General features: G+C 34.7%; 1 protein-coding gene across 1 annotated transcript in view; it reads right to left on the bottom strand.

Annotated features, from left to right (window-relative positions):
- The window catches only part of LOC134527972 (rap guanine nucleotide exchange factor 6-like), a 760,364-nt gene that overhangs the window by 8,512 nt on the left and 725,137 nt on the right, over positions 1 to 26,715 (bottom strand). Inside the window, exons 20-25 of the mRNA XM_063361085.1 lie at positions 24,611 to 24,782; positions 23,190 to 23,335; positions 20,261 to 20,477; positions 17,610 to 17,918; positions 4,174 to 4,302; positions 642 to 731 (exon numbers count right to left, since the gene is read on the bottom strand). Coding sequence (XP_063217155.1) covers positions 642 to 731; positions 4,174 to 4,302; positions 17,610 to 17,918; positions 20,261 to 20,477; positions 23,190 to 23,335; positions 24,611 to 24,782 — 1,063 coding nt within the window. The remainder of the gene's footprint in view (positions 1 to 641; positions 732 to 4,173; positions 4,303 to 17,609; positions 17,919 to 20,260; positions 20,478 to 23,189; positions 23,336 to 24,610; positions 24,783 to 26,715) is intronic.

The raw sequence follows: 26,715 nt of genomic DNA, 5'->3' as shown, positions 1-26,715 counted from the left end.
ACATAAATTTATAATTTACTGTGTCTAAAATATTACTTATCTTAACACATCAAGTAATATAAAAATTAGAGTACATATTTACTGTAGTTTGTTGTTTACTTGCTAATGATTTACATTGGTATTCCACCAAGAATATAATTTAACAATTATTAATGCTTACATTTACAATATTTATAATAATCCAATTTAAGATACCATAAATTAAAAAAAAAAAAATTTAAAACATGTTTTTCTTGCAACTTTTAACCTGGTTACAACATTTTGAAAGGGAAAATTTTTTTGAATTTCACTAACTTCACTTTTAATTTACACTACTGATATTGCCATTTATACACAGATTAAGGTATGCTTTTATATTAATTGTATTTGAAATCTCTTTAAAACATGGTCTCCTACTGTATTCTTATATTTACAAATATATTTTTCCCCATCTATTCTCATAGTTTTTTGCAGTTAAGAAACTTTTCAAAAATTTAAAGTTTGAAAATGTGAGGCAATCCCTTGTGTCTGGTTTTTAGGGCTACAAAGTATGCAAAAACGCCATCTTAGTTTCATGTACAAAATTCAAATTTTGTACCAACATGCACAGAAGCCATGTTTGAAGTTTTGCACGGGCGAGTTGGCCAACCTCTGCAACTTACCGTAGGGTGGGATAGGTGGCAGCACTGCCACGGCGTGCGGGAAGGGAGGAGGTCGAGCCCAAAGCTTGCTAGAGGAAGAATGTGAGGGTACTGCAACAACACGACACCCCACAGACAGATAGAGACAGAGAGCATTCGAGAAGGTCCAGGAAAAGAAAATGAACACCATGCACCACAAAACAAATGCAACAATTCTCAAATCAAGCTTAGAGTGCAACTTGAAATGACATGCACATAGCATTACAGTACTTGCACATACCATTACAGAACTAATAATTCTCAAACCACTTCACTATTTCATGCAACAGTCACAAGCATATACATAACCCAACACAAACTTACAAAAAATACTTCCTCATAATGCCATGCTACAAAGTAGTGTAACTTTTTACGACTGTGTAGTATTTCAAAATACTGCAGCCACTTTCTGTAATACAACTTATGCTTTTTATTTTATTTACTACTACTACTAATTTGAATGATGCTACATCTTAAAAGGTTCTCAATACAAATAAAATTATAACTAATAATAAACAAAAAACCTAATAGAGTATTTCAGTAACACTGAGTGTACGTCTTAATTATATAGACAAAAATAACACTACATTTGGATACGTTCTAGCGGCACACGGATTTACCTCCCAACTTCTCATGAACAATTACCTACGTAAAGATTTATCATGCTATTAATGATGATGCAATACCGAGTTATTATTTTATTATTAATAACAGTTGAATGTTGGTTTTTGGTTGAGCTTATATTCTGGCACTATGTTTTTATGATCATGTTTAGCATTAGTTAACATCTTGAAAGTATTACTACTAATGAGCATACTTTAATATGGTAACCTGCTGAATGTTAGCTTTACCTTTTTTCTACAAGTTTGTTAAGTTTTAATGTAAAAGTGTGGAGTTGTAAGATATTATTTGCTAATGTTGTCTGTCTGGTAGCAGGGTGATGCAATGTGTCATATTATCTCATGGAAAAGGTGAGGAATGAATACAAAAGTACTGAGTCAGATAGAAAACACAAAAGATTATGGTTCCTTTTCAGTATTGTAAGGTGCTTTGTTACTGGTTGGATTTCAAAAGATGCTCTGTGATTGGGCAACGAATCCCTACTCCTTCCAGAAAAAAGGTTGCCATTGTTTAGTAAGCACTTGGAAGTCAACAGAAACTGTCATGCTTTTATGATAGAGGATCACTAATCAAATATTACATAGCAGTGAGTAATTTCACACCTGTGGTCCGGGACATGCTGGTTAAACCTTTATTCAGAACAATTTTAATTAGAATATTCAACCACAGACGGCAAAATAGGTCCAGTTGGAGCTGTATAAAATTTAATGTTTGTCCCAAGAGAACAAGGTTTCTTTCTGCCATTTATACCACGAGTTGCGAGTGACCATGGAATACAGAGTATCAGTATTTGTTTTTTTAGGAACATTTAACATGGAACACTACCTACGTAAATTTGTTCTTTGTTTGTTGTAAAGATGGGTATTAGAGAATTTGTTTTCATGATGTAAATTTTCTTAGTTGGAAATGACAACCATTGTGCTCTGTGAATTTTAATGAAGGAATAAATAATCTACTTTATTTAATTGTAGTTACTGTAGTTTCCTAGCAAAACATCAAGGGCAACATTTTGTGGGACTTAAACCAGTATTTTGGTGGCAAGCAAAATATTTTAAGTGTTCTAGGCATATAACCGTAGTGGGTCATTATTACCCATGCTCAATTTGTGTGTGATATCTAGAGACATGTGCATTGTGTCTGAAATGTAAAGCAAAATACTATGATCAGTTTTTGAAGATAAATAAAAAAAAGTTTATACTTGGATATATCAACAAAATGAATGGTTTGGCAACAGCAAGTACCTAAACAAATTTAGAACAAATGGAGAGAGGAAATACAAAAAGACAATTAATTTTGAGATTACATTTTTATTTCAGTTTATTTCAGCATAGTAGACTCCCGATTATCCGGGTGTGGGTTATCCGGTTTTCAGGTTAACCGTGTAATATTTTTATAAACTATGAATACAAAAATAATTTATGATTTTTTACTTCTGTGCGCACCCAATGGAAACAGCACTTGTGTAGCATTAAATACAATGCAATGAATTAATACTGAGACAAAATAGGTACTAAAACAATATTTTACCCTTTTCCTCAAAAGCTATTCGCTTTCTTCATTGTATATTTATTTTCAATGACGCCAGAGTTTTAGCCAACGTTTATTTACCGCAATCCCACATGTTAGCAGCTCTGGAGAGGAAAGCCAGAAGCTTTCAGGGCTAGTTTACATTGCACGTACATACTGGATGTGCTAGTTGCAAATCATAGCAGAAATGCATATAGGTAGTAGAAAAAGAGTCGGGAATTAAGTTAAAAGGTTAAATAAACCTTTTAATAATAGAAAACATTAATTTTATGCACACTTACCTATTGGAAAACCAATTATTTTGATTAAAATACTCTTTTTTTTAATGCATTTGACTAGCACTGTTTTGATTAGCGCTATGTTTTACTGGAACAAATTAGGACTTTACTTCAAGGGGTGTCTGCTACAGTTTGTCTGGATAGTCAAGACAAAAAAAATTTTGGAGTTTTTTTATATATATAAAAATTTTGCTTTAACCGGTTTGCGGTTATCCGTGGACCTCTTGCCAGTCATTATCCCGGATAATTGGGAGTCTACTATATTTAGTAATCATAGGTCAGGGCTTATAAATGTACCCCCGGTTACTACTTTCTCAAAAGTTTTTCTTTTAGCACTGATCTTTAGTAGGCAAATGGGAAAATTTCTAACTTGTCCAATTTTTTTTCAATGAAAAGTTTCCTATTTTATATAATTACAACTATGAAACCCTATTTTAAAAATCCCTGCCATCTTCAAACAAAGGTGCTCGAACATATTTACATACAGAAAAAAAGGTTCAATAAACACGGACACAGATTATTTACAAATACACATGCACACACACACACAAAATTTACAAATACACAAAATATACAAACCGATTTACAAAAAGAAGAATAGTTCTAGTCCAAACAGAAATTACGAGTAATCTTAATTATACAAGTGTATAACAAACTTTTAACTATATTATAAGGAAATTTAATGTTATGAACATACAGGAAATTTTTTCAACTATATATAAAAGAAGAAATAAGGTGAATTAGTGTATTACTAAAAATACGCAACATTAAGGTGTACTTAGTATATTAACTAACATTGGCAATTTTGTTTTTTATAAAAAAAAAGTTTTTTTTTAACCGAAATTTTAGAATCAAAATATTAATTACTAGCAGGTCACAAAAGAAAATGCAAATGCTTGGAAAAGTTTCAAGCAATTGTTCATGCGCACACGATATTATTACAATGAAATCGTTAGCACTGCCATGTCCCCCAAAAATTCAGGAGTATCCCAGCATAAGGTGAGAGCACAAGTAACAACAAGCCCTGATTGAAGGTCGCGCACAAGCACAAGCCCGCAGACACGGCAGAGGGGGTCGCGGGGCCTCACCCTGCATGGCCGAGTGGCGGCGGTGCTGGGAGGACGGCGGGGAGCCCCCCGGCTGCCCCACCTCCGCCGAGCTGCTGGAGTGGGAGTCCAGCTGGGTCGAGTGGCCTGAGTCACTCGACGTCACAGACCCTGGACAGAACCACCCCGGCCCCCCGCTCAGCCGCCTGCCTTCCACCGGGCCACGAGCCGACACGTACGTTCACAACCAACACCACACAACACAGCAATGGTCGCGTCGGTTGGATGGCCTGATGCCATGTAAAAGGGCGGAGAAAAATTTTTTTTTTACTTTAACAACAATAAGATTAACACATACATTACTGTACTTTAAATGAGCTGGCAGAGACAAAGATATAATGAATGAAGAAAGTAAATCAATTCCCAGCAGAACCTCACCAATAATCTACGTAATCAGAAAACACTTACTAGCCTATGCCACCTCTTAGCTTTCAAGCAAGTTCCCATCCTAACTAAAACACACCTATATATAAAAATTTGAAAAAAGTTCAAAATAAAAAAAAAAGTATCAAAACAATTTTGTGTGGGCATCATGGCTTATTTCTGGCACACAAAGCACATACGTGCACAGGCTTACTTAAATGTGGAAATGCACATGCATGTGAAGTTTGCATGCATTTGCATGGATGCATTAAACATGTATACAATACAAAGAATAATTACGTATCTCTTCCGTTTGTTTTAATCTTACAAATAAACAACTATTTTAATGCCACTTCAGTCAACATCTTGTCTTGTGTTGCATTGTCCATCAGTAGGTGGTGCCTGCATATTGGTAGTGCTTACACTATGTTCAGTGGCTACATGTTGTAGTGTCTTACCTGCAAGTGGTGCCTACCCTGTATGCAGTGCTTGCCTTTTGTACATTGTCCTGTACATCCTGTATATCTGATTTGTGTTTGTACCTTCCCTAAAAGTATTTATACCGTTGGTAGGCATGTTACAAACAAACAAAATTAATTAATTAATCCTCTCAATCAAATATTACCTAAAAACCTTTTTTTTTTTTTGCTTTGACTTTTCTCCATTGATTTACTGATTTTTTCATGGTATTTTACACACACGAAATTTACACTGCATGTGTGGAATTACATTGAAATTTTTTTAATAAAATCATAAAATGAGTATACTCCAGTGTCAAAATTTAAGATAATGACTATGTTTGTCGATTGCATGATAACAATTGCATGCTCTTGAGAATCTTCATAGTTTTCCTAACAAATGTTTTTTATTCAGTGTCAGCTTCTAAGATTACTTAAATATCTGCATACTTATATCTATAATAAAAATGTAAACTACATTACTTAAGCAAGTACTATTAGGAACTAATTCACAAAAATAAAAACTCTCTAACCAAAAAATTCCTTACATACCTAACTATGTATGTACCTTGATCTCCCAAAATGAAAAATGTACAAACAAATTAAAATTTGGAACATACATTGTAGCTATGCACTTAAACAAAGATTGGGAATCATAATAACACACAATGTAAGAAGATTACAAAATGCCTTCATAAAAAAAAACTGAATGGGCTAACAGACAAAGAAATGAAAGACAGGAGCAGTTTAGCAGCAGTCAAGTCTCTCCATAACCCAATGACAACCTTCATAAGAGTGATCAGTAGGTAGGTTACCTATTTCTGTTTCTTAAAGTATGGACAATTCTACAAGACTTGATTAAAAAACAAAAATTTGCATCCAGATGAATCTCAATGATTTTTAATTTAAAAATTTTCTCTAACACACAGAAAAATTTTCCATTTTATATCTCACTTTATTTGAGTATATATATGTGCACTTAAGGTAATTAACTAACCGTATCTTTATCATTTACAAAATCTGTTATAATGTAAAATGTACTATAGACAGTAAGCAAGCAGCTATAAGCACACAAGTGATAAGATCTTCCTTTGTTACAACAGGAGTATGTGCCTGGGTTCTGTCAACATATATACAACATTCAAATGAACATCATTGCATAATGTGAACTGGAGCAGGCAGCCCCAAATTTGAACTGCTATGTAAAAGATTAAAATTAAATATGAATATGAACATTACATCTTAAAATATCTTAATTGTATCACATTTTAAACTATTCGGTAATACAAATCTATTTAGGTCTTTTACCATCCCTAGACATCAAAATACTAAATTTTGTTGCATATTAATAAAGAATAAAATCAGTTTTTGTTCTTCAATTGATAACCTCAATGATTCATAATTTTGGTTGGCAACAATAGTTTTTTCAGGTAGTTCCTGTAAAATGTTGCAAAATGTTTGAGAAAATGTTTAAAATTTCTTAGTACATAATGCTACAAAACACAGCTAATTTTTCTTTATGTAGAATTTATCTGATACTACTGCCTAAAAATTAAAAATATGTTTGCAGAAAATGTTTTAAACATATTCTGCCACAAAACCAAAAGTAAAATGCACTGATTTTGCATCTTAATTATTAAAAAATCAATAATCAAAAAATGTTCAAAAGATAACCTAAAAAATCACTTTCCACACAACCTACAGGCATAGGTAGATTTCAAAATACCTATTTATTCTTGAAATATTTTGGAAACTTCTCTAAACTTCTGGAACATTTTAGGAACTTATGTACGTAAAATATTTATGTTCTCCGAAATTACAAAATTATTGATTAAACTGCTCATTTTCCATGCAGCGAAAATATTAAGAATTTTTTTTAACGTAATTTATCCAGCTTTCAATAGTTTTCTATGAAACACTGAATAGCTTAGAATGAATATCAAATTGTATGCCAACTAAAGTAATTATTTAATTTTTTTAAGCTTCAAACACTTGTTTTTATCTCTTGCACTAATAACATGGTCATATAAATATTTTTTTGCACCAAGGTTTAAGATAATATTAAGATGGTTTAAAAGAAATCTAAACATATTTTATGCTAAGAAAGTTTCGTACTTTTTTTAAAATTTAAACCCATGTTTTCACGGAAATAAATTGTTTCATCAAAAATTGTTTCAGCCACAGCTTTAGATGAAGTTTAGGATTCATACAAAAAATTATATGATATGATAGTAAGGTAAGTTGGTGTAACTGGGCCCATGGGGTAACTGGGCCATCCCCTCCCAGATTTTCCCTGAACATATAAGAGGGAAATTGAACTCTGTTGTGGCAACACTGGTAAGCAGAAGTATACAAAACAACAGCCATTTGGTCTCCAGCTTGATTGAAGAATGTTTTATGGCTGCTAATGTTTTTTGTATTTGTGAGCGCAAAACATGTCTCTACAAAGGTGAATTCAAAAATTTTTGGTAAGTATTTTTTTATCTCTTGAAAATCGAATATAAGAAATTTTAGCTCAGTTAATGTCAAAATAACATTCCGTGTAGTGTTTTAACCTATCGTGCATTTTATAGGTCTGTGGAGTGTTATGACCCAGTTGCCCCATCATATTTAGTGATTTGGGGTAACTGGGCCATACATTCAGGGAAACTGGGTCCATGTATGGCCCAGTTACCCCACACTGAACCACTTATGCTTATATTAAATAAGTTGCTACTAACCTAACCTAATATAAGTAACTATACTATTTATGTTATTTTAATAAGTTGCAATTAAGTTAATCAAGATGAAGGCCTGTTTAGGTAGAATTATGTTGGAGAAATTTATTCTTTTAAAGCTTGTAAAAATTAAAAAAAAAGAGTTTTTTCTTACAACTCATCCAAGAACTAAATTATAACTTAATAAGTTACTTTTTATGTTATAGACCATGGTAAGGAAGTACTACCGGAGAACAACCAAGGGTGCAGACCAAGAAAATTCATACTCCCGAGAGGTTTTAGAGTTGGCGCTTGCAGATGTGAGGAATGGAAACCGCACACAAAGAGAAGCAGCGACATTTCATGGCATTCCAAGAAGTACACTGCGTCACTACATCCATGGTTCGAGAGGTTCAGGGTCTATTTCGAGAGATGGGTTTGGGGGTGGTGGAAAACTTTCAATTCCACATGTGTATGAGGTTCAACTTGCAGATTGCCTAAGAGTGTTAGAAAAATGGGGATTTGGACTGTCAAGAGATGAAGTCATGGACATGGTGCAATCATTTGTTCAACAAAACAACATAAAAACCAGATTTAAAGAGGGTAGGCCAGGTCCGGATTGGTTCATTGCTTTTAAGAAAAGGCATAACCTATCAATAAAAAACCACAAGGAGTAGAATATGTCCGCATGTCTCAAGAAAACCCATTTGTAATCAATTAATTGTTTGATTTGCTTCAGAAAACAATTGAAGAGAATGTTTTGATCAACAAACCACACTTGATATTTAACTGCGATGAAACAGGGTTTGGACACGATCCAAGCAAAACCAAAGTTGTAGGTGGCAAAGGTGTAAAGTGCACTAGAACAATAAGCTCTGCTGGGCGTGAAAATACCACTGTTTTTGCATGTTGTTCTGCTGCAGGAGACAAGCTTCCTCTCCTTTGTGTCTTAAAAGGGAAGAATGTAATGGAAAGCTGGATTGACACAAACTCTGATGCCCGTACTGGTTATGCAGCTTCAAAAAGTGGGTGGATGGATGGAGAGATTTTTTTAAACTGGTTTAAAAAAGTGTTTCTGCCCAACATACCAGAAGAACGGCCCGTACTTCTTATCCTTGATGGGCACAAGAGTCTTGTAAGTCTCCCTATGATTTTAAAGGCAGTGGAACATCAGGTAGTGCTCGTAAAATTGCCACCTCACACGACACACGTCACTCAGCCCATGGATGTTGGAGTATTCAAAGGTTTGAAATCAAATTGGGATAAGAAGCTGACCAAGTGGCAGAGACAAAATCCTAGGAAAAAAATTCCTAAACAGGAATTTGTAAATATTTTGATATCTACATTTTATGATGTTAACAAACAGAATATCACAAATGCCTTTAAAGCATCTGGAATTTATGATGAAGAGACAGGGGGCCCAAACAGGCAAGAAGCAATAAAAAAGTGCAAATTCAAACCTTGTGAAGTACAGGCTTACAACAAAGCACAGCTCAAAAAGGTTGCAGATGCCAACGAAATTCATGATGACCAGACAGATGCCGACAAGATCCCTGATGCCCACACAGATACGGAACACACTCCTTATGACTCGGCTGATGTTGGAAAGACTCCTGATGCCCAGGCAGATGCCGACAAGATTACTGATACAGACAACAGTACTCATGACCATCCTGATGCAGACAAGACTCCTGATGGCCAGGCAGGTGCCAACAATACGCCTAACGCTCATAGAGTATCTGACAGGAGCTCTGATGTTGAGATGCCCAACAATGTAAATGTAAAACGAAGTTTTGAAGACATCATTGTCGAAATTTTCCACAAAAACAAAACTCGAGAAGAGTCTGGCAAGGAATCTGTCAAGCCAAAAAGGAAAAAAGTAAGCTCGGGAGCTGAAATTATGACTGCATCTGAGTACATAGAAAAAAGACAGGAAGAAAAGAGATTGGAAGATTTGTCTTTACAGCAAAAAAATACAAAAATAGAAGAAAAGCTCCTTAAACAAAAGAATAGCATTGTGAAGAAAAAACTCAAAGACAAACTGGAAAGTAAAAACAAAAAGGGAAGCAGCAAATTGAAGATGCAATGCGAGGAAAAAAATCAGAAAAAGAAAAGAAAGATTGTATCTAAGCCACTGACTTCAGTAGATTTAGAAAACCCATTACCTTCAACTTCTGGCCTCTGTAAGTTTAAAAAGGCGAGACCTTCAAGTGTGAATTCAGACTCTGATGATGATGGCTCATCAGGTATGAGCATTGCGGACTGTGAATCAGACAAAGTTGTGCCCGGTATCTCTGTTATCAAAGATGACTATGTTATTGTATTGTATAATGGTATAAAATATCCTGGACAAGTTGTAGATTTAGATAGAGACCAAGTGCAAATAAAACACATGAAGAGTGCTGGTTTAACTTACTGGCGATGGCCAGAAGAGGAGGACATTTTGTGGTATGAAGAAGAAGATATTTTAAGATTGATTAGACCCCCAATCCCTATGAACAAACGTGGAATTTTTAGTGTTCCTGAGTTAAAAGGTTGTTTATTTGAGTATGAGTAAGTTTACTTATTTTACATTATATTTTTTAACTGTTTTTGTATTAATTTATAGCTGATGTTCACAAAAATCAGTCTTGCAACATTGGTAATTGCTTTGAAAAATTATTTCTAAATGGGGGTAAATTTTTATTTTTATTTGTACATTTGCAAGCATTGGACCCAGTTACCCAGTCACAGATTCTGTAGTTTCTTATAAGAAATAGACTTGGGTGGTCCACTTACCCCCATTATCAGGGTAACTGGGCCCACCTGTATTTAAAAATTATATAAAATATTTATACATATAATAAATATAGTAAAAATAAATATCACAGCTTAATCAGACTTTCTAAGAATTACTAACATATGTGTCATACATGGATTTTTGAAAACTATACATTTTAGTAAAATTATAATGTGTTAAAAGTATAGTATATGAAAAAAGTTGAAAATCTATGGCCCAGTTACCCCAACTTACCTTATACATATTAAAAACAGTATTGATTGTTTAATTTAACCTTGTTATATCTTCGACCCCCTACAGTAATCATTGAGTAAATAATTTATTTTAACAATAGTTGTTTTAGTCAATATTTAGACAGTTAAACCGGAAAAAGAATGGATTCGATAGTTTATCAGGTAGGGGAGTTTTATATATTTTTACATTCCAACCCCAGGTTTTTCAACCCCTTGCAAAAATGGTTTCTACTATCAAGAATTGTTTTAAACAAAAGTTTTAGATAAAAATTATAAGATTTACAAACTATTGGAATGGATTCTATTGGGTCCTTAATAAGGGAAATATAATTTTTTTTTGTCTTCCAACCCTTATTTTTCCACCCCTTTCAGTTATGGTTGGTCATATGGAAAATTATTTCAGCAGAAAGTTTTAGATAATATTTACATGCTTTAAAAACAATTTGAACGGATTTAATAGTGTGCATATTAGAGGGAGTTACAAATTTTTTTTATTTCCGCCCCTTTTTTAAAAACTTTTCAGCAATGGTTTGTCTTATCAAAAATTGTTTGAGACAACAATTTTAGATAAACAATATTTATGCAAAATTTGTAAAAATTTGATGTTCCTACGAAGGGAGTTATAATTTTTGTGTCCTCCATCCTTGTTTTTACAACCCCTTGCAGTTATAGTTGGTCGTATCAAAAAATTATTCAGACAATAGATTTTGGTATAACTCCGAGTTTGATAATACATTTAAATTAGGATTTAAAATTTTATAAATTATTATTAACCTTATTTGGTAGCATTATGATACAAAAAATATGAATTTATGTAGAAGAATAAATTTACTTATAACATAATGGAGATATATTCTAGACACCTGCGAGTACTCGAAATTCGAGTTTCGAGTCGAGTTTTTTAGTAATACTCGAACTCGAGCTCGTGGCTTTTCAACAACTCGAAATTCGAGCGAGCTTTTCTTGCACTGTACCTATAGAAAAAAAACTCTCATTATATCGGAATAAAAGTCTTACAACACTATTATCCTTTACTTTATAATGTAACATGATCGACCGTATACATGAACACATCATTTTTACGTACCCGGGATTTACGAATTTCCGTGATTAATTTTTTTTACTTCTATAATTTTCCGCATAGCATTAATGTATCACTTTCCTCCTTTATGCGGAAGTATTTCCCGCCTTATGCGGAAACATTTCCCGCATTTTACTGTAAAAAGCATTTAAATTGTCCGGGGTCTCATCATTTACACCATTAAATGTGTGATATAAAGTCCCGTTTAACATTTTTATGAAAATTCCTGCCAGTAATGGCGCACGTAAATATAAATATGAAGAAAATACAAATGAACAACAACTTACGAAGAAATATGGATGATGTACCATAACTACAGTACAATTCCAATAGTTATCTTAAGATAATTACCATAAAAAGAACTAAAGATTCTTTGTAGATACCATAACTACTGCAGAAGCATGATAGTTACCACATTTGCACTATAGTTGCCGTAATAACCGAGATGTGTATTTACCGTGATGGTAATGTATTTATTTAGGACATATTAAAATTAAAGAACATTATTGAAAAAAAAAAGGATGTTAAATCTTGATATGTACGGTTGGCACATGTTGCTAAGAAATAATGTGATCTGAAAGAATGTAGTACTACTACGAAAAGTGAAAAGGGTACTCGTGGATTTTTAGGTTATGGCAGTCTCTTTCGTTTTTCAGTAATATCGGTCGAAAATTAACAAGAGTATTGGAAGTTGGCAGAAATGCCGATTCAACTAAATATTGGCAAAATCGGCTTCTTCAGTACAGCTCACGGTCTAAGAAGGGGAGGTCTGGACACTCCCCAACCAGGCCAGCATGCAAAAGTGGCACACCTAATGTCTCCGTAGTTCCTCTCCGCTCCACCATCTGACCTGTAGCGCTGCTTGTTCTGCGGTGGTATTTTAAGCTTTGTTGTTATGAACAACTCAACATAATATTCATTTAAATTTTCATTTAAATGTTAAAAATGCATTAATCTCCATATATCGATACAGTATAAAAATGGATGTGTTTTTGTTTTATAAGTTTGGGAATTATCTCATAAATGAGGTACTTAAATTAGGTTACATAGTATTGTTTCCACATTAGCATTGGCGGGAAGACGGGAACTTCATTGTGAGCAAGGAGCATTGATTGTTAGTAAAGAGAATAAGCGTGTATTATTGTAATTGTGAGAATGCCTAACCATTGTGTTGCACCTGGATGCAAAACAAATTAGTATCAGGCAAAGTCGGACGAGAAAGTTGCGATATTCCGAGTTCCCAATAATGACAATGTTAGGCAATTGTGGCAGAAAGCAATTCCACGAGACAAGTTTGTCCTTAAAAGATCCCATTATGTATGCGAAAAACATTTTGTGGAAGACGACATTCTCACACAAAAGGATCACAAAGATCAGTTCGGAAACGTCATTGGAATAGTAAGTTAAATTTTATTATTTGTATGAATGTAGTCTAAAGAATACCTACTTATTTTTGTATAGGCCCGACTTTTTTAAAAATGGAATGTATGATGAATTTTATTAATGACCAGCAAAACCCTGATAATACCTGTTTGTAAGTAGTTTGACAATACACCATTATTTATTAAAATACAAAATTTGCGAAACGAGTGCGGTCTCTTCCTTAAAAAAAATAATAAAAATCCCACAATATTTTTATTCAGTTCTCTAAACTTTCCTTTGTTATTTCAAAAGGCGAAGATACGAAATTCCAACTAGTTTAGAAGTAATCGCAGTTTGTAATTTACATTACAATACCTGACGATGGCACTTATTTGTGTAGAAAATAATGTATTGTAAATGCAGGTTTGTTATTGTTATTCAAATACGTAAATCAGCCAAGTTATGTACTTTGATTCACCCTTTAAATTTAAATGTTAAAATATAGTGTAATTATTATTATTATTCGATGAATTTTAAAACGTACGTTACAAAGAACGATGTTTGTTTATTAAGTAAAGTATAATTTTAAAATTCGCCGTCGAAGTTTTTTACTGTTCATTAAAGGTATTGTGTGTGTAGACAAAGTTTCATATTGGAACAGAAAAACATAAGAAAGAATTTTTTTACAAATTAGAAATAGGTATGTATGTTTTTGTTTTTTATTATCGCGTATTTTCACATTTTTTTTTGTTCTTAGCTGAAAAGAGATAATATAATAAAGCCGCTCTAATGAGATTTAATTGTTTCTTGGTTAACAAAAACTGTTAATTATCAAATATTGTTAACTGTTAATATTCGATTTATTATTATTTACGTGAAGTCATACTGTACGCGTACGCAATACGACTCGATTCGTTGCTGTAACATAACATAGCATGTTATGCGGTATCAGAACTAACGAGTAACGTAACGATACGAAATTAACGAGTACTAATTGTTATAGTAACGAATACATACGGGTACGTTTTTTTCGTTACTTTTACACCTCTAGATTTTAAACTATCGTTGTATCGTATATGTATTATTTACCTCTTGTTTGTTTTTCAAAAGAATTGACAAATTCATAATAACTTCTAGTGATATATTTCCACCGCAAGACACCTAGCGCTAGAGTTGAATAGCGGACGTCGAACGAACTATGGAGACAATAAGTAGTCACTTTTATCTGGCGAGTGTCCAGACCTCCCCTTCTTAGACCGTGGTACAGCTCTACATTTGATGACATGAGTAAACATATTTCAGACTACAGGACATTGAAAAAGACTTTAATTTCCATGTAGGTTTATTGTGCGTAAGTTTTTTTTGCAAGTGTAAATTGAATTAAGTAAAATGCTTCTATTTTTATTACTTTAAATTGAGGTAAATATTTACAATCGCGGTAGATGCCAAAAAAAATGCTAAAAATCTGAAAATACTTTTATTCTGTGCCCTTTCACTTCCTCTTTTCAAAACAACCGGCGGAGGTAAGAAATTCCAAATACTTTAGGAGATATCGAATTTTTTAATTTCATGATATGTAGAGTCGCGGTATATGCCAAAAAAAATGCTAAACATCTGAAAATACCTTTATTATATGCTCTTCAACTTCCTCTTTTCATTAAAAGCGGCGGAGATTAGAAATTCCAAATACTTTAGGAGATATCGAATTTTTAAATTTCAGCACAAAACCAGCGCATTCCTGTGGCGTGCGTGCACCATTGTTTCTTGTTTACGTTCGAGTATCTATTTTTTTATTGGATAATGATGTCACGTGATTGTTCGTGATAGGCCAGAATTCAAATGAACTAATACGTGATTATTTAGTTCAATTATTGTTTAAAACGGTGTTTAATTACCGCCTCCAACTTGGGTGAGTTTTTAACGTTTCTAATTTTAAAGTCTTATTTGTTATTTTGATATTGTTGCGCAAGTAATAAGTAACAAAAAAATTTACGTGAGTTGTTACTGTACATCCTTTGTTACGGGTTTGTTAGGTAAGGTCAGTTACATTATAAATAATTTAAAACTACAGAATAATTAAAATTAATTCACATTATTTTTAATATCACCTTAGTTTGAAAGTATTTATAATGTAACTGACCTGACCTAATCGACCATTTTAGTTTACTGTTCACCCTCTGTCCGGGTTTGTTTGGTCAGGTCAGTTACATTATAAATATTTTAAAACTAAACAGCCATTAAAATTAATTCACAAAATAATTTTTAATGTCGGCTTAGTTTGAAAGTATTAATAATGTAACTGACCTGACCTAATCAACCATTTTATTAATTACGCATTCACGATTCACGTATTGACGAACACACGGCAAAATAACAAAAATGGCGCCGCTCGAATGGTTGCACAGGTCTTGTATTGCAAAATTAAAAAATTCGATATCTCCTAAAGTATTTGGAATTTCTTATCTCCGCCGCTTTTAATGAAAAGAGGAAGTTGAAGAGCATATGATAAAGGTATTTTAGGATTTTTTACATTTTTTTTGGCATCTACCGCGACTCTACATATCATGAAATTAAAAAATTCGATATCTCCTAAAGTATTTGGAATTTCTTATCTCCGCCGGTTGATTTGAAAAGAGGAAGTGAAAGAGCATAGAATAAAAGTATTTTCGTATTTTTAGCATTTTTTTTGGCATCTACCGCGATTGTAAATATTTACCTAAATTGATTAAACTTAATGACAAGTTACAGATATTTGACACTAATTTTGAGGTTAAACAATTTGGTAAATATGTAGAGTAACGGTATATGCGGAAAAAAAAATGCTAAAAATCTGAAAATACTTTTATTCTATGCTCTTTCACTTCCTCTTTTCAAATCAACCGGCGGAGATAAGAAATTCCAAATACTTTAGGAATATCGAATTTTTTAATTTAGTAGGCTAACAATGATAATGGTTTCTTTTTTTATTTCCATATTTTTCTCAAAAGTTCTCACATTTTATTACTCCATCACAGTAAATTTATGTGCAATAAACTTAAAAAAAAAACTCGAACTCGACTCGATACTCGCGAGTATTTTAGCAAACTCGCTCGAGCTCGACTCGAAGTGAAAATCTTCTGCTCGCAGACGCCTAATATATTCACATATAAACACTCTTAAATACACAAGAACTATATGTGAAGAAAGTTCAAAGTGCACCCAATGCCACATGCAAAGATTAAAACAAATAATATTAGTTATGAAGTATGCTGAAAGCTATAAGCAAAGAACCATGCAGTAGGCACTTGCTTCAACACTCATAACAGATTTATTTTATTTTATTTTATTTTTTTGAGAAATCCACTTGTAATTTATCTAGCCGAAATTTACGAATAACAGTTTGCTAATGTTGATTCACTTTTTTTTTGTGCATTGTTGTCCAAGGTGGCAGAATGTCCAGTATTAGAGGTTGTCTTAGCTTGCGAGAAGTCTCGGAGAGTAAATCTTTCATTGCCATTTTCTTATTGTAAGTAATATTATTTTCAATCACACATTTTAATGTTAGGTTGCTTTTAATTAGAGGTTATCTTAACATTGAATTTGAAATAAAAATAAATAGTAGTTCACATTTGATAATCGGCCTCTATGACTTCTAATATAAGAGACACATCTGATAATCTGCCTCTATGACTTATAATGGTTATAATATAAGAGGTCATTGAATTAATGCACTAATTAACAAGGTCTTCTCAATGCATCGACTTTACAGCCATAAAACATTGAAGTTAATGAATTAATGCATAGTTTGATCAACAAATTATGACTTAGCAAAAATACCCTACCAGCTATGGCAATGTTCAACAAGTTCCAAGCTTACATCAAACCCAGCTTACCTTGGGGAGGAGATGAGTGATCCAACCACTCAATCTCCGTGGCTTGCAGTGATTCAACAAACCAGACTCATAAGGGGCCTGCTTAGTTGGCATTGTATTTGTGTTAGTGATGCGGGATGGTAAGGTTCAGTCTCACTGGTGCTCACAGCGCGGTATCACCTCTAAGCACAAGGTCTAAACTCATTTGCAGTCTTCTCATCATGTATACTATAACTATGATATTTGGGTAGTATCCATAACATTAAATGATGATGAAAATGTGATAAAGAAGCAATGCAATTCTCTAGAGTAATTTTGAGGATCTGAACCGAGATTATCATGCCTGAATATCATTCTAAAAAAAAAAACACATTTAAACAGTTTTCACTCTTCTGAAATGTAGTTTAAAAGCCAAAATACGGAAACATAACTACTTATCCATCCTGTGTGTATTCTTAAACGATTTTCGTAAACAGATGCCACTCTTGATATCCTGAGCAGTTTTCAAATTGCATGGTTCTCCTGAAGCTCTGCCTCGGCAGGCGGGGCTCTGAACGGTAGGTTTGACTGCGAGCAAGCATCTGCAGGGACTCACCCGAGGTGAGCGTCTTCCTGAGCGGCAGGCTGCCGAGGGACGTGACGCTGCTGCTCTCGGCATACAGGTCCACGCCGGCCAGCGGCAGCACGGGCGTGTCCGAGTGGGAGCGCTCGTGCAGGGAGCGGGCGTGGTCCCGCGGAGCAGCCGGTGTCGGGGCGGTGCGGCGGTGGGCGCCGGGGGACGCGGACGAGGGGGAGAGGGGTCTCGGCGGCCCGGGCGCCTGCGGGTGGCGCGGCTGGTGCGGCCGCGTCTTGCTGGTCTCGCTCAGCGCGAGCAGCTTGCGCACGGCCTGCGGCGACGCTGCGCCTGCACATGCGGCACCCCGACTCACACACCACTTCTACCAACACAACACACGAAACTACACCTCAAATTAACACAACAAACAACTACAGGGAGTGATCCATAAGTAATGCGACCAATTTTTTCCCGACACGACGATACATCACAGAATGTGCTAACCTGTTGGGCTATTTGGAGAGGGTGTTAGCTTCAAAAAAATTCTCGGTCTCAGACGCCTCTGAGATATCGGAGAGTTAATGTAACACAAGTGTGGTGGATAGATTTTTGGAGCAACTTTACACTATCAAATTTTGCGTTGAACTTGGGAAGTCCGCCACCGAAACGTTTCCACTACTTCATCCGGCCTTTGGGAGTGATTCCTTGTCCAAATAAAAAGTTTTCCGATGACACAATTTTTCAAGGAGATCACAGACGAACCCCACAGTGGACATTCATCAACCTCCAGAATCGATGAAAATGTGATGCACGTGCGTGATTGCTTGAATTTTGACAGAAGGTTGAGTCTTCCATTGATAGCACAAACTCTAAACATGACCAAAACAATTGTTATCACATTGTAACTAAAATTTGAACATGAAAAAGTGTGCATCAAACAGGTCCCAAAAATGTTGACCGATGAACAAAAGGACATGCAAGTGCTCCAGTGCCAAGTACTCTACTTATTTACTCTCAGTTATTACCGGTGATGTGTCATGAATTTCTGAGAACGATCCAGAGACAAAAGGGCAGAGTTCAGAGTGGTACACCCCAACATCGCCCTGTTAGAAGAAGGCATGCATGAGCAAGTCAAGGATAAAACCCATGCTCATTGTCTTCTTTGTTGTCAGAGGCATTATCCACCATGAATTATTACCTACCGGGACCACTGTGAATGCAACTTTCTACCTGGAAGTGTTAAAACAACTGAAAAGGAGGGTCGCAGCTGCGAAGGGACATCAAGAAACCGTTGAAACTTCATCACGATAATATGCCAAGCCACAGTGCCTTTGTTGTAAACAATTTCTTGGCCAGGACCCATACTCCCATTGGTGCCTGCCTCATAATCCTGACTTGTCTCCCGCAGACTTTTTTTGTTTTCTCACTTAAAAAGGAGCCCTGAAAGTGAAACAAGAGAAACAATTGAAAACATTCAGGCTCATGTTACATCAGATCTAAAGGACAATCCAGAGAAGGCCTTCCAGGATGCCTTCCAGGCCTGGATTCACTGCTTCCAGAAGTGTATCGATGCAGGAGGGCACTATTTCAAAGATTTTTTACTAATTGCAAGAATATGCTCAATAAATGATTTCTAATGAATTTGGTTGTATTACTTATCGAACGTACCCTGTATACTCTTTACATAAACACATAAACACAACAACACAACACAACACATTAACACTTCTCACGAACACAACACACCACTCTACACTTCACACTAACACAACACACCACTCTCCAATTCTCACTAAAACAAAAAACAACTATACTACAAACAACACAAAAACAATTCTACACTTCTCACCAACACAAAACAAACAACTATACACTTCTCAACAACAAAAATCTACAAGTGCAAACATCTTGTGCTGATTATTATTTAACTTCAACAACATTTTTGTTGCCCAGTTTTTTTCTTTGTGTAGACCTTCTTTATGTCATTAAAGACTCTACATATTGTGAATCACTCTAAATGTTAAAATGAATTTGTGTTTCAAACATACATCTAGTCCTTTTTGGCACGCAGTAAACTTTCAATATTTAAGTTTACAACTTTTGTAAATGTTACGCACCGTCAACAAAACCGCTAATATCTACCTTTAATTAAAATGAATAAAAAATAAATAAATAAATAAAATGAGCCAGTCTTTTATTTATCACCAGAAATGTGCAACATCTAACATCGGGAACCAGCAAATTCATGTGTTCTCATGTTAATAAAACACTTATAATATGAAACTTGGGCCTTTGACACAAATTTAAAGCAAAATTATTAAAAATAATGTCAAGTGTGATAAATATACGCAAATTGAGTTTTCAATTACATTTCATGAAACGAATCACATTTAAGTTTCCGCACCTGCCTCTAGATTTGAATATTTCCATTCCACGAGACTTCCGTTACATTCTCGAAATTACATGTACCAAATACTGTATGTCCAGAGCCATGATGTCACACATTAAAAAAATGTGTTTCCTAATAGCTCATCTAGTAATCTGGTGTTTATAATTAAAAAAAATTGTGAAGCTACAGATATAGGTTTCAAGAGCAATAGAAGGCGCACTGTAGCTGACCCGTCAGTCCGGGCAGACCTGCAAGTCGTACAGCAACGGAGCGAGCGGGTGGACGAAGGCATGGTACGAACCAAACTTGGTGCCGGCGGGCCCCTTCCGGCCCTCGCTGGTGCTGCTGGTGCTGCTGGTGGTCGAGAGGGTGGGGGAAGGGTGCCTCTTCCTGATTGGCGCAGAGTTGGGGGCGCTGCACGACGGCTCGCAGGCCAGCGACAGGTCGTGGAGCCGGTCCTCGTCGTCGATCACGCGCATGTTGTTGAGGTAGGCCTTCACCCTGCGCACCATCTGGGCCTGCCGGGACCAGGGAGACGCTCGTCAGACACGGCAGCAATACCAGTCAACCTTTTAATAGCGAGGCTCAATTCAAACATTTTAATTAACTAGTGGGCCTGTTTAATATATTTTTTTTTCCTGTATTGGAAAAATTTCCCCACTTTAAATACATTTTTTTTCAGTTTGTTGAAAAATAAAAAAATACATACATAAAAACATTAATTAAAATAATGAGCAATATTATTAATGGGAAACTACCGTACAATTGTAGGTTTATAAACCAGATTGGTGAACATTAAAATAAATGTGATGTATAATTGAATTTATACCTTAAAATTTGTTTGTGTATCAAATATGTACCTCAAATCTAATGAGATTATTACACCTGCTAGATTTTGGATCTCTCTTGATGATTGTGCATAAACACGAGTAATAGCTATCATATCCTCATAAACTGTTATTTTGCCCTTATGCTTGCAGAGGTGGTACTTAAAACCTTTATACCTAGATACCCATCTGTACTATAATACTATAACAAACTGAAGGTATGGAGTATTGATCTAAATCTCTAATACTTAAGTTATACTAGAATTCTATCAGCTACTGTTGAGTTCTAACGCATTGACTTGCAGGCAAGAAAAGAAGTTTGATCCCAAAAGTTAATGCTTGATTATCTAGTTATAATTTTGGAACTTTTTGGAACTTATAATACTATTAATATTTTTGTTTGGTGTTATTTTGATTGTATAGATGTTATTTGTGTAAATATTTTGTGCCTAATTCTATGTTATTGTTATGAGGCAGCCCTGCGTTGGCTTTTAGGAAACCCTGCCTTTTCCCTGACACAGCACAGATAATGCCCATCTTTCTCCTGACCAAAACACTGAGTTTCCAATAGCAGGCTACTTTCTGTCAACCACACCCCCTTTCCCTCACCTTCCCCACAGAGTTCAGGTGCCTTGCACTCTGGATGGTTCTGCGGGTCAACCAGACGGCATGTCAGTTAACAAGGGAGCCAACATTCTCGCAGTTACGAGTGTCAGCTGGGAGACACTAAAGAAACCATACTTTGAATGGCTACGAGATATTTCCAGGGGGACGACCCCTTAAGGTATAAAAGGGGAGTCCAACCTGTGGCGCGACAGGTGAAGACTGGTGGCAATACCAGCGAATCCTCTGAGCAATACAAGAGTAAGAGAGGTGCAACGAAAAGTGTGAAGGAAGCAAGTGAGCACCTTGGTGAGTGATACTGGGCGACAAGTGACAGGCTTCGTGAGTGAAGATCGAAGGACCTGGGTCGGTGTTGCGGCGTGGCAGATAAGTGAATAGTGCGAAGTAATGTGTTGGGACAGAGGCGCATTGTATGTAGCAAGAGCCACTATTGAGCTCCAATAGGGAGTGTACACAGCTGACTTATTAACAGGCAATTAATTTTGTGGACAGCTAGCCAACATTTATAATCTAGAGAAAAATCAGTACATAAATAAATGAACCTTAGATAATTAATTGAGCTTTCATTTTAATTTGTAAACCTGTTCTCCCAGTCATATATTATTAAGTATCTTATTTTAAAATTTTGTACGAACACGCAACATTGTTTTTTTAAATTTTGGCTGCATTATAAATGAAAATATTTGTGTTTACTTAAAAGTATTGATAGCAAAAAGTATAAAATTACTTACTAATTTATGCATGTTAACTTAGTATTAACTAAATACTTTTGGTTGAACCAAATATACATGACAAGTTTAACTGTCTAGTGTACTAAAAGAATATTATTAAAATGTATTAGGTGTCTAAAATAATACTACAAAATTTAAAAAGCAAAGGTATACAATTTTTATCTAATTTTCCAACTAAAAAATTATGATTTACAGCCAATTTATGATTTACTTCACCAAAAATATTGTTCCAACATTTATGTAAAACATTATGATTTGAAAGTTTCTTACAATAAAAGTAATTAAACAAGCATTTCAGCAGTGGTGTTAAAATGATTTCTTTGAAATGACATGCCTAATTCAGCATATCCAAAAAAACAATAATGAAAAATTAAAAAAAAAATTAAAATCTTGAAAAACTAGTATTTTTAAAGCAAAACATTATTTTGAAAGAAAATATTAATTGTGCAAAAAATGTGATCACATGAGTACATGACTATTTTTTTATCAATAAAATTGGTTAATTCAAACACTGCCACAGAAATTACTTGTTGTCAAGGCCTTTAAAACTTCATATCAGCAAATAAAACACAATAATGGACAGAGAGAAAGCAAGCTCTGTGAAGTGCAAAGGTACAAGTATGGGAATGTAATACTTTTTTTTAAGTTCCTTGACATGCCTCCTCTGACCAGACATACCATGGTCTGGATCATTACTGCGAAGAAAGCCAAGATCTGTGAATGTGCAGACCACTCATAGCACAACCCAAACACAGCACCCAGACCAACGCTGAACAAGTCTGGCATAAGGCACAGGATGCCACAGGACGAGAACGGCACAGAGTAATAAGTGAAGAAACAAACAGCTGCCGGCTGTAGTTGCACACTGGAATAAATGTGAATTGTTAGCTAATACATAATCTGTTACTTATTCCTTAGCAAGGTATTACTCGTGTCTCATAATGCTACGCCACTGCATTTAAGTGAAACCGACGTTATAAACAATGTACCTGAACGAGATACCACAGTAAGCCACAGAAACTGCACTCGCACCATCGTCTGCACTCACCTCCTCAAACATTTTCTTGGGGTTGGGCTGTGCCGTGGACTTCTTGCGCCGCTTAACAGTCGCCGCTCCTTGGTTGCCCCCTGGACCGGTGCCGGTGGTCAGTTGGTGGTTCAACGCCTTCATGGCACTCGATGGTGGCTGACCACCTAAATAAATGAATTAATTAATCAGCAAATAAATGATTTACCCATTGAATAAATGAATGATTTACCCATTGAATAAATTAATAAAAAATAAACGAATAAATGATTGAATTAATAAACAATTGAATGAATGACAATGATTTGACTGAATGAATGAATGATTGACAGCTTAACGTATTGTCAACATCAAGACAACTATAGACTGAGGAGTGATGAGATGAGAATGTAGCATAGATGTAATAAATTGGTCAATGAAACAGTGTATCCCGAGAAAATGGTTTGTGGCTCACCACACCGTCCAACGTTTCCCGATTAGAAAGATCCTTGTTAGACCTCACCTTGAACTAAACCTGGGTCGCCTTGTTGGGAGGCATGTGAATTGACCACTCAAAAATTAATTGCCCACATTAATTGCCCTATGCCCACATGATGCATGCTTGTTAGTGTGTGGACAATACTGTCCAAAAACTACATCAAATCTCTCTATGGGTTCTGGGAGAAAAAAAAATAGTTAGGCGAGAGATTACAACCAAAATTTACTTTATCTGCTCTAACAGTGGTTTGGGATAGCTAATTTTAAGAAAAAAATTGGACAATGACACAAATACATAATCACAGTTCTGAGCTTGGAGAAACACACACCTTAAAATACATTTTTGCATGGATGTGTGGTTGCAACCTTTCATTGGGTTGGACCTGCTGGTCCGATCAGTAGAATGTCACTGCAGCACTTCCATGCAAAAATTACGTCTTCTTCACCTATGTGTCCATACAATCCTGCGAGTTACTTTATGTTGGAATTTCAAATTTATATCAATATTTTTATAATGATATCTTTCAAAAATTGGACAGAAGAGGTACATATCTATGCTGTACTTAGTTATGGAAAAGCGTACAATAAACAAAGTCAGTACCCACGGTGCAATTAGTGAAACCCGATGTCTTAACCCTGAACTCTTGCCTAAATTTTTACAAGTAGCAGATATGGTATAGCAAATATATGATGAACAAAATTGCATTAAAACATAGAATTCAATTTTTATGAAATGTAATATCCATGCAAATATGCAAAATAGGTATGTGGCCAGGCTTAAAGCACAATACACTCAAGTTAAATAGAAATCTTGAAATATTTTGCCACAATCAAAGTTTCTTGGAAATACTTAGCTGAAATTTTTACAAATACATATCAATTCATTATTGATATTGAGGATTTGTTCACATGAGATATGACTGTATTTCTGTATAATAAAAAAAAAATTAAAGATAACTGCTCACCCAACTCCAGCATAGTGAGGAGGTCGTAAGGGGAAGAGCACATGTTGGTGAGAGCTCGCACTTCCTTCGCAATCATTCGCAGCTTCTCAAAGTTTATGAGATCCTCTACGTGAGTGTCATTGCCCAAGTGAATGAATGTCAAATCCTTCTTCACTATAGGATAAAATGGAATCTGCAAAGAAAATCATACATATAGGCTATATGAGGGTTGGTATAATTGTCTCATTTTCACATAGGAAAACATATTAAAAATATTTTGTACAATTAATGTGTAGTAGAATTCATAAATGTGTATAAGCAAATGGTTACAAAAACACATGACTAATCTTTTTAAGTATAAAGCTGAACACAAAATTAACACTAATTTGTAATTTTACATCACAACATTAATAGCACCAAGAACATGAAGATATTCTGTGAGCTTTTAGCAACTTGCCTAAGATAATTATTTGCCTAGAGTTAATATAATTTAATCAGTAATACTGGGATTTAATTTTGTGATATATGTATTTATTAACACAAAAAATTATTTAAAAAAAAGGGGGTTGTCTGTTAATTCGGTTTATGGACGATAATTTTACGTGATAACGTCATAAGAAAACATTGATGAAAAATTGCATACTTTTTAATTTTCAAATATTATTTACAGTTTTTGAAAATTTAATTTAAATAATTTGTTTGAATATAATCACGAACAATTAGTTAAAAAGCCCACCTTAACCTGTTTGATATTATAGAAGATTTTCTCGCACGGTGGTTGGCCGGTTCTTGCAAGCTCAGCTCAGGCGGAACGTGATAATGAGTCATGCTTTTTCGTGCGTGCAGCCGGCGTTCAATTTATAAGATGTTATCACGTTAAAAAATAAATTATTTAATAATAAATAATTATTTAATAATTAAATTATTATTTTAAAAATAATAATTTTTTTTATTTAGTTTGAAATGAAGTAGCTTGTTTTAGTTTTTATCAGCCTGTTAGGTTCAAGTTTTGAAGAAAATAAATATCAAGAAATTCTTGCTCTGCATCATTTGACAAATAAATTTTATGGATCTATCTTTTTTTAAGAGTCTTTCCAAATTATCTAACCACGTTGTGTTAGATACTCCCTTCACAGCAAATTATAAATTCTATCTTTTAAGACTATACTGTTTTTAATTTTTGTTAATTGATTTTACCGCATGTGCTTAATTACTGCTAGAATCAGTCATTAAATACTGTGTTTTATCGCATAATCATCGCACCGTTATTTTAGGACATCAAAATTTGGGGAAAAAAATTTCTCACATAACGTTGTATGATGTTTTTAGATTCTGTGTGCTTTGTGTAGGTAGTTTTCCCATATAAAACAATGTATTTTAAAGTTGAATCCAAAATACATTCGTATATTACTGCTTAATTATTTAATTAACAAAAATACTAAGTTGTCCGATGTGTAAATTTTCTTTTAAAGATGTTTTCAAACGTTATAACCTTTATCTTTTCGTCTTTGTCGCCACTGTGTACCGCTTATAAAAATGTAACCAGCGCTAGCTGGCATCATCCATGTTTGGTTATGTTGATTGATGCAAAAAGGGCGCTCGTAGTTGAATATTGATACAGATAGCTCACCGATTGCATGCTTTGAGCGCGCTCTATCCAGTGCCGAGTTAACTACATTTGATAGCCCGTGCTTTCTCGTGATGTGTACTACGACAATAGTTAAGCGTTCCGACTCACGTTCGCGTTACAGTTTTGGTTTTTCTATTTAAAGTTGAACAAAATGTTTTTGTTGTATGACATTAATTTAAATTGTTTGGCGTGCATTTGTATACTCTATTGTTTAAATATAAGTACTTTCCATGCATAGGTTTTGTTTTTTATAAATAATTGAACATAAAAATTTTTTTTTTTTTTTGCATAATGTTGCCCTCTTACTTTTCAAACTTTATTTTAGTACAAAATGTGCGACGATTAAGTGATAGAACAGGGTAACATCTCTTATTTATTAACTATTAACTTTATTATATGTTCCATTTCTGTTAGTAAAATTTACTCTCTGGTTTACATCAGTGGCGTCTCGTCAGGGAAAGCAAGGCAAGCAGTGCTTGCCCAGGCAGTTTCCAGA

This window comes from Bacillus rossius, chromosome 1 (assembly GCF_032445375.1).
Source record: "Bacillus rossius redtenbacheri isolate Brsri chromosome 1, Brsri_v3, whole genome shotgun sequence".
In the NCBI taxonomy this organism is placed as follows: Eukaryota; Metazoa; Arthropoda; class Insecta; order Phasmatodea; family Bacillidae; genus Bacillus; species Bacillus rossius.
The sequence above is the reverse complement of the archived record's forward strand: the minus strand, read 5'-3'. Positions and strand labels throughout refer to the sequence as shown.